Source organism: Branchiostoma floridae, chromosome 7 (genome assembly GCF_000003815.2).
Source record: "Branchiostoma floridae strain S238N-H82 chromosome 7, Bfl_VNyyK, whole genome shotgun sequence".
Classification (NCBI taxonomy): Eukaryota; Metazoa; Chordata; class Leptocardii; order Amphioxiformes; family Branchiostomatidae; genus Branchiostoma; species Branchiostoma floridae.
In genome coordinates this window covers 10,909,272-10,919,589 of record NC_049985.1, presented here as the reverse complement: position 1 = coordinate 10,919,589, position 10,318 = coordinate 10,909,272, and the positions used below count along the sequence as shown (strand labels likewise).

General features: G+C 41.2%; 1 protein-coding gene across 2 annotated transcripts in view; it reads right to left on the bottom strand.

Moving 5' to 3' along the window:
• Window positions 1–10,318, bottom strand: part of LOC118419773 (nectin-4-like) — a 38,794-nt gene that overhangs the window by 18,403 nt on the left and 10,073 nt on the right. For both annotated transcript variants that reach the window (XM_035826360.1, XM_035826358.1), the window contains exons 2-3: window positions 3,512–3,654; window positions 1,814–2,030 (exon numbers count right to left, since the gene is read on the bottom strand). In XM_035826360.1, the coding sequence (XP_035682253.1) occupies window positions 1,814–2,030; window positions 3,512–3,654 (360 nt within the window). The remainder of the gene's footprint in view (window positions 1–1,813; window positions 2,031–3,511; window positions 3,655–10,318) is intronic.

Here is a 10,318-nt window from a genome sequence, read left to right as displayed (position 1 = left end):
CATATATTTACATCTTCGCATGTGAATATGCTTTTGAAATAATTGCGTGTCGTAAGTCCCACAACTATACTTGATATTTTGGACTGTTATAAATGATACACACTGTTATTCCATTCTCTCTACATGGAAATATGAATTTCAGCAATGCTCATACGGTATATGCTAAGTGCTTTGTTGGTAGCAATGACCAGATACAGACCAATGATTTTCAATGATATGTGACGAGAAAAATTGTATAATCATGTTGCTACCCCGCAAACTGTAACTCACATAGTCCAAGAAACTCAGAAATGCAAATTGGCGGGACATCAAATGCTCGTCAAAGGGTAAAGGTTGTAACCTTTGACCTCTGTAGCTGATGCATTATATATTCATGAGATTTCCCACATCCCTTTAAACTGTAATTGCAGATTTCAAAGTAGCATACAACAGTTTTTCTGCAACGTTAGCACCGTTCCGTTTGTACGGAATCATACAATTTTTTTTATAACTATATGTAATTATGATGAGAGAGCTCGAGATTTATCCAGCGTCATGGCATGTACTGCACTTCGTCTTCCAAAGGTTAATATGATCGCATATCGCTGAGATATTTCAAATGAGGCACATGAATCCGCACCAGATCAGGCTTTCAAAGAGGCAGCTCGTCAATGAGAGACCAAAAATATTAGAAACTGTCGGGGAATGTATTTTCCAGGACATCTGGCCTTGTGCCAATGTTTCTGTGTTTCGTCATTGTGACATTGTGGGGCACGCCAGGTGCTCGACCATGAATTATTAATTTACAGCGCGAGTACGGCTAGATTAAATATCACCCATGGCCTCTACCCGCAGCCGACACACAATAAAGTCATCTGTACAGAAATCACGTTTCCTCATCAACAAATATACATATAACTTGCAAGAACAAACTACAAAATGCATTATATTCAAGATACGGTATAAAATGTTTTGATACAAAAGGCAGGAAGTTTTCAGGATGTGACCAGATCGATACTGCAGGGTGTGGTCCCCATGAGACCTGCCCTTGACTGGATCGATTAATTCACAAGCACGGTTCCAAACGAGCAGCTGTAACCGCCATTAGAACTCTAATCCACGGGACTGACTGTTACAAATTACACCATAGCCTTGCCCTGGTTCAAGCAACAACATGGAGAACCAGCAGTTTGATGTTTGTCAACTACGAATTTCCAGAATTTTCTTTCTGAAGAACTAGAGTGGAATTTACGTGTACATCGCGTGAGGAAAGTTGGCAAACTTGTAATATATTTATGAGAAGTAACAAGTTGAAATCTCCACCAAAAGGCCCGTTAAATAATTTGTGAAGCTTTTTTTATACGAACACGCGCTTGCCGACACGTCTAACGCCGAGTTTTCTGGGTGACTGCACATTCGGAGATGATCGTAATTCACTAATCCTCTGATTGTGTATTGACTTCTGCCATCTCCGCGTTTTAATAAGACTTGTTCTTTTGGTCGAGTTTTAAGAGAGTTTAGAAAGTTTTGGATAGAGGTGCAAGAAATTTAGTAAAGTATGTACATGTATATCATCATTTTATCATGTGATGCTAAAGCAGTTTAAAGAAAGATGTCTGTGAAGAGGACAACAAATCACAAGGTGTCGTAAGAGAAGAACGACATCTGTTCCTGCTAGAATCTTAAAATCCTTCACCTTGGTGGTCAACACAAGGTTTGATTAACTCTGTCTCCGGCAAATTGTACTATTTTCAACCAATTAAATGATACTAATGATAGTCCTTATCTATGTATTGGACTTTTTTGAGAGTTCTTACGGAAATTTATGACTCACCTAAAACGTTGAGGTAAACTTCCTTCTCCTCCTGCCCTACGGCGTCCAGTAACACCTGAACGACGTAGTAGCCCTCGTCACCGGGTTTGACCGGGGATATTCTGAGTGACACGCCGTTGGTCCTCTCGGCTCGGCCCGTCAGGTCTCCGTACGAGTACTCCGAGCCGGGGTAATGCACGAAGACTGGGGCACGTCTCCCGCCCACATCTCCCTCAACCTTGGGAACAACAGGAACAAAAGTTAAAAGATCTCACGCCTACTTGAGTTTCTCTTATTACGTTTCTTGGAGTGTATCAACTATGTGAAGAAGATTATGATAACATAAAATGTGTCCATTGATCACTTCCTGTCACTATACAGTGAACTTAATGAAAACATATAACTGAAATAACATCAACAGACCAAACAGACTCGATGACTTGAAATGTCCTTGGCAGAATTTTTAATATATATGTAGATAACAAAGTATTTTGAGCGCAAACCTATATCACAACTATATATATATATTATATTATATAATGTCATTAACACTTTCGAAAAACGTTACATCGTTGGCTGAAATTTCAATTTCTGTTAAAAATTTGCAAGATCTTGCTGAAGTTACAGTAGACTATATACAATTCTAAACATGTCGTAAAGTTGGAAGGTCTTTGAATAAAAGCAATTTTCCTCCGACGCCAACACTTGTCACCTCTATTACCAAACAATTCTGCTGCAATCAAAAATTCCACAAGTTTGCATACCTAAACATGAGCTGCTCGTGACGTGACAGCAGAAGTGATAGCGAGCAGAGAATGACAATTTTATCTGACAAGGAATATGTCAGGCCTTGTCATGAGCTTACGAATCACACACCTTATCTAGCTCTGTGATCTTTCACACACTTAAAAAAACAAAGCTCGACATGATTATTTTATTTCTAGTGCCTCCTGAAGATTTTCTATACTGGATCATTTTTTTTTCTAGAATGGTAAGATGATGCCAATAAATAAATCTTTGTAAAAACATAACAGCTACATAGCCTATATAAATGTATTTTCCTTATCATGCCAGCAGCAGACATACATGTCTATGACATACTTGACAAGATGATACCTCGGTATTGCTGAGGATCAAGGTAATTATGTGGGCGATGTTTTCTTTATCAGCTTCTCAACATGCAGCTGACTTAACTACCACGCAGAAATGTCATTTTGAACATGCCTACTTTCAATAGAATGATCCACTCATTGTTGGTAGGGGTACATTGAACTAAGACGACGCCAACGACTTGTAACTGTAAGAGCTTGTCAGCACATCAAAGAATATGGTGTTGCTGACTACATATCCCTCAAGTGTGTGAATGGTGGTGGGGGGGGGGGGGGTGGTGGTGGTTGTGTGTGCATGTAGTTTACCAGCATAACTCCAGAATGCTTTGTCTTGACATTTGGTACGTGGGTAGGTCTTGATAATACCTTGTATTACTTGTAACGATTAGATGTTGAGTCCCCTGGCGTGTAGTTACGGTACTGCAGCGGAACTTTTGGTTCTGATATCTCAAGTTCTGAACATGCTATGGTCGTGACTTTTCAGTGTTAGATAGCTCTTCAGGCCAAAAGTTAGTGGTACTAGTTTAGGTTTGGGCCCTCTAGTTGATGACCTTGCGCAAGGACGTTAAAGAGGATAAGTCTTATCTATCATTTACACGCATCGGCCTACCTTACTCCATATGAGAGAGACAATAGATCGGGTGCTCTTGTAGGTTGCCTTCAGTGTGACAGGCTGCCCTGCCACGGCGTCCACTGTCTGGGACACCTTCAGGCCAATCGCACTGTTCGACACCGTGGTCTGTCCAAAAGCACCTGGAAGTAAAGAAAAATCCACGGAAAGGAAGTAATACATGATAACAAAGTTTCATACAGTAGCATTATACTTGGAAAGTTAAACTTCAAAATTGACGAGTTATTACATTCATGCAATTGCATCCAATAGTGGTGTACATAGATGAATTAATACTCTAACGTATGCACTTTATAACATTTTCAGTCAATTGGGAAAACGTGACAACATCTGTAAAGTATGTAGTCAAACTACAAAACGTTCTAACTAAGAATACCCTTTATGTACATGTATATACACACATGTTTATTTAAATGCTAGTTTGGGGGTTAAATTATGTTTCCGGCCTCTCAGATGGTGGCATATTTGATTGAACCATTGTCAAAAAAGTGGTTTGAGAGTATAGCTAAGTATGTGAATTAATCTAATACCATAAATGTATGGTTATATAGCGTGTTTAGGATAGAATCGTGGTGTAATGTGATACGCACATATAGATCTAGTTGCTTGATACAATTATTTCATGTCATTGTCAAGGGATAAACAATTTTTCATGTCACTGTCAAGGCATAAACATGGTGAATATGTGTTAGGTGGTTGTTGTCGATCATGCAGTTAACAACGTTGCATTTCTAGATTCTAGCGGTTCTAGTAAATGATATAACGGTAATTGTCGTCCTCCCTGTCCTTTAGGAGTGTCGGAAATTGTCAGTCCTGAGAGGATTTACAAAAGGGACCTGTCAAAAATGCCCATTAACGTGATTGGTGGGATGAGGTGGCATATGTGTGACCGTATCATGTTCAGGGCACGTTGAGGGCCCGCAAGCTCCAGTCACTGTATCTGTTCTTCTCATACGTATAACACAACTACTGGCCCAGACCCTGTAAACGTGATCTCCAAGCAGGTGTAGAAAAGCAAAATTGTAACGATCTGAAGCTGTCAGTTCTACATACGGAGCAGCGGAATTTTCTACGGCTGCTCCGCGAGCTACAGACAAACGTTCCGATTTTGCCTTCCTATATCTGCTTTAAATCGAACAACAGGTTTATGATATACTACAGCAGATATATATGAGGTGTGCCGTACAAATTCAGCATTCTTGTCGACGGTTGGTTAATTGTTAATATTAGACTGGATGGAGCTCACATGCCACAGATAACATGACGTATGTGTCGATGAAGGTTAGACATCCATGTAATAAGATACGCTAAAAAGCAGTTACTCAAGCAACTGGATACGATTTCGATTTTGGAAACGGTCTGATCTTTCAGACAACCATCCGGTGTCTCTCAATGACGAGTAATCGCTTCTTGGTATGACGTATGTGACTTGTTTGTACTGATAAATCACTGATAAATTGGGCCACACGCCGCGATTCCGGGACCATGGCAAATCACCCCGCGCACTAATAGGGACATGTATTGACACCTAACTTCATTGTCTGTAAAAAGAGAGCAATTATCGCCTAGGCCTCTCATTACTACTGCGATAAAGTATGCGCGTGGTGCGTAGAAACATTGGAAACATATCACATGGTCCCCACATCACAATCTGCTGTGGAATATATATTGTTTTCTTTCTACTAGCTTTCTCTAGATATGAAAAGTAGTATATAAAGTTTAGTCTACATTCATGATGTCATTTGCCAGTACAGGTGAACAGATTAATATTTGTTCTCATTTTTTTTTGTTATGACATGCACGATAAATCATTACTTTATTTTGTACACGATCACTAAACTATAAACCAGAAGGTCTCTTCCTGTTAAGGATGGTGTTCCTTTTAGTCAAATTGGTTTTTCCTAACGGAGATTCTGAACCATACGTACTTTCTGCATTCAAATTGCTAAGTTACACCATTGCTAATTATAACCACCATGCTAAGTGCAATATTTGCAGGCGTTTCATTAGGACTTGTAATGTATTGCCTGCACGAAAAGTTGCGAAAACAAAAACTACATGTAGCAAAATCTAAATGATGATATTCGTTACTGTACGAGTGAATGAGCACACTTAATCACTGCATTCGTGTACTTATTGTCGTCTTTAAAGACATTGGATAATAAAATGTTTCATGTTTTCAATAATAAGCAGGTTGATTGATCTGTATATCTACCCGAAGAAAAGACGCACACAAACGTGCATTGACATTAAACATTGCCCATTAACGCTCGAAGGTGGCTGTCAAGATACAGCAAATGGGGCGTGTTGAGCACCGGACCATAAACGGATAGCCAATTATCTACAACACACCTTTGTAAGGGGTGATAACACAATGGCATGACCCCGTTCTACACATGATAGATGACTATGACCATTCTGTTTTCAGTCTGGAGTCATCAATCATGTTTTATATTGCTGCTGTAGCAGAACTGGCCGACACATCACAGGCTATACGCTGCATACAACAGTCACCATGTTACAGCACAACACAACACAACACAACGCAACACAACACAACACTACACTACACTACACTACACTACACTACGCTACAAAACACAACATACAGCCAAATGAAACACAACTCAAAACTAGCAACAAAGCACAAAACTAAAGTAAGTAAATAAACTCTTTTCACCCGAGACTGTGGCCGATAAGCGAACCAAAACTTGACAGATCGTTCAGCGAATTTCATAGACAGAGAACGATTTTTGCATGTTTTGTTGTCTTTTGCATTTTACACTTTCACATCTTGTATCGTATTCCAATTGTAACATGAAACCTTGTGACACTACGTGACACGGTGCGACACAAACATAGTATTTCCTAATCAACAGCAAGACTCAATTGTCTAATCATCATAACTCTGTTGTGTTATTCATCACATTTCGCGGCATGGAAAATGTAATTATCATGTCAAAAATTGCTCCGAGAAATCGACATTTTATATCTGCATCCTGGCGCCAGCGAGGCGTCGGCGACGCGCGTTAATGCAGCTCACTTCGCATCCATTATTTGGCGCTGAAACTCGCGCTCGATATTTACAGGGCTAGGTGCATGCCCGGGAGAGTATTTGATGGCGATAGGCCAGTATGTGTGAAGGAGAGTTAGTGTCAGAATCGGCCCCTCTCCGCATTCATCATACAGCCAACAAGGTGAGCACAGGTCCCTCAGGGCTGGCCGTCACGTGGGTACCATGGCATTCAAACATCAAACATCAAACATACGCTTGCAGAATTGATGCAGAAATATGCAACGTAGGAATATACGGCTTTACGGCGCGGCCACACTTGTCGTATATGCATAGGTCGTTCTTCGATTTTGATTCCGTAGAATTTCCAAGCAGGCTGTGACGGAACCAGACAGATGAGCTTTGTACGACAGACGCACGATTATCCCAAACGATCGTGCGACGATCGTACGGCGTCTGTAGACCCTTGGGGTTACATGTTTTAGATGAGTTGTGTCACTGTTCGTCGTCCTCTGCTTAAGTAGATTAGAAAGAATCAAGGGAGGATTTGCAGGGGATTGAAGAGAGATATCTGTTGAAATGAGGGGATTTGAAAGACTCTGCGTACCAGCTCATAGGAATGCGATTTGCTGATCAGTGTTAAAATGTTTTGCGGAAATCAGCGAAGTAGAAATTGAGCTTTAGCCGGTTTGAAATTTCAATCAAATCATTTCTATAACTACAGCCTATAGACATGTTACTATCGCCTTACACTAGTATACCACCGGGGATTTGTGGTTACGAATTGTGTCAATGGCTCCCAAACCATACGGGTGACATGAATGCCCGACTGAGTTTTTGAAAAAGCGATTTGTTGGGACCGCACCGTATCATTATGAACTCTGCCGAGTAAGTAACAATCTACGGTCGATACTCCGGTGACATCAGCCACGTCGTAACGGCAGAGACGACCCGCCATTTTCCCAACCCCTCGATCTTATCTCCATTATCTGTGCCCGCGCAGAGGATGAAGATGTTGGATGGAGGAATGATGGTCGTACATCACTGCTCTTGCGCATCATTCTGTATTCATCAATGACATTTGGGCCTTCGCTTTACGAGGTCGTTCGGAAATAAAAGAGGGTAAAAGTGCTCATCGTCGGGCCCAGAACTGCCGTATAAAGCAGTGTTATCTCCTACCCGTGGCTGTGGTGATCGCACTGGGGGGAGACGATTTGGTGGCGCCTATGTACATCTCATTTACTTCGTTTTGTTGTTTTGGCATCCGTCTGTCTTGGAAGACAATGGAGGCAGACAGGGTGGGTTTAAGGCGACCCGTCTGCCTGGCCTGCACTTTACGAGGTCTCTTTTACTCACTCTGTCATTTACTTCGTAGAGACTTTCAAAACTCCTATTGTGAACATTTACGGAGTACCGGGCACTAGGTTCAGCAGATATTTCTATGTATACCACCATTTACCGCCACAGGTATTATGTACTTTCGCTGATCGCAGAATATATGCACTGCTTGTCATAAGTTGATACGATATGCTAATTAAAAAAATAAGATATTCCACGACGATCTCATTATAAGCTAGACTTATACATGAAAACTTTTAAACCTCAAACTCTTCGACGAAACATATTTTTGCTGATTCGCAACAAACTTCTCTCTACGAACATTTTTGTTCCATTCTTGGCTGCCCTAGGATATATGTATCTGATAGTTGTTTAGCTAAGGTATTGACGCAGCACATATTTCACCGTTAAGTACATAAGCTTTATCTTGCATTCGGATTTGACATTTCTGCGAAATAAGATCGTCTTACTATCTCTAAACATCATGTTTGTTTCAGTCTTTGCAGCCCCGGGATATAGGTATCTGATACTTGTTTAGCTAAGATATTGACCATGTTGACGCCGCACATATTTCACCGTAAAGCACATAAGCTTTATCTTGCATTTGGATTTGAAATTTCTGTGGAATAAGATCGTCTTACAATCTTTCCAAACATCATATTCCATTCATTCTAGGCAGTTCATGACAACGTTAGTTGTTCAGCTTAAAGCCTGGTAAAGGTATGAATGTACCAAATATATCAACGTGAAGTACAAAGTATGTCTTGTAGATAAACAACACAAACACTATTTCTCTGTCATGTACAGAATCTTTATCGTCCCACGCTAGCCGGAAATGGACGCCAGAGCTTTCATCTACGCGTCGGCGGTCTGTTTCATCTCATATCTTCCTTATATGGAGAGGAGAAAGAACACGGTAAAAAAGTGCAGCAGTGGAGAATGGGAGGCGATCAGATGGAGATAGAAATTTATGGACGGGGTTCATAAAACTGCATCTCGGCAGAGATAACAGGCGGGGGAATCACGGCCTGGCCGGCAGTACGGTCCCTATAGTCGGGAGGTAATCCGCTTGATTTATTTCTCATCGTGCATCGTCAAACTTTTTATGGACGCTAAGGTACAGGTAAAAAGTGGAAATGGAGAATCAAATACCTTAGTTTACAAGGTATGTGTGCAGAACTGCCTGGGTCTATCTTACTAGGGCTCCCAAACTTAATTGGACACGGGATGTAAGATTGCCTGGATTATGAGAGCATTAAATATAGTTGTATGGCGTGCATATCTTTAACAATAAGTCAAAGAAACCGTCATCTCATTAAGTCCATGTGGCTTGCACACAGAGGCAGAGAGAGGGAGAGAGAGAGATGCAGCAGACGCGCGCGCGCGCACACACACACACACTCGCATACACACGCGCACACACACACACACGCGCACACACACACACACACACACACACACACACACACACACACACACACACACACAAAAGCCCTTCAGAAATCAGATAGTACATGTATTGCTTGCCAAATAGGAGCCCTCTATGTATTGTTCAAACGCACTTTAACCCTCCCATCAGAACACCACTAAAAGGTATCACAGTACCATGTAAACTTGGTATAGTGCAGCACTGCTGGCTGAATAGTTCCTTTTTAAGAACATAACCATCATCCAAAAATGCTGATGGGAACAGTTTTGGAAATAAACAATCGGCACGTACATGTACCTTGATTTGACCCTCACCTATTTACTCTTATTAAGACTGCGAATGACTGTCGACTAGAGCATTATTTGGCAGATTTTGCGAAAATGGCTCCCTGGCTCAATCACATTTAGCCATACGTACAAGAAAAGGTTGACCGCTTTCGTCCATTAACCTTTGTAAATAGAATACGGGCTAACGCGTTACTTGGGGGAGGAGTATGACAAAATGCAGAGCCCCAAGCTTAAGCTTGGCCTTTCTGTTCCCAGGACCCACTTAGAAACCAAATAACAGCACAGTCCATCCAGTCGTTTTATTATGTTGACCACAAATATCCGTAAACACAATCAGACAGACATGTCGAAAACAATACCTTCGTTTTCACGAAGGTAAAAAAAAACTATCCTGATCCTCCGATGACCTGCACATGATCGGGTCCCATAGGTACAACACAACTAATAACTCTTATTAATATCGAGAGTGGATTTCCACTAGAACGCTACTTAGCACGTTATTCTTCAAACACACGAAAAGCCCTCCGGGTCGCCCGCTGAACTGTACACGATTCGGGTCATCAGGGTACCACCCGGCTAATCGACCACAGCTCCTCTTCACACCCTGGTGGTATCCAAACCCATCTCTCTTGACTATCATATGATAATGTTTTATTCGCATAATCATGCCCGAAAGCTAATTGCATGTACAGTCTCAAAGACTAAGAGTAGAAAATAAT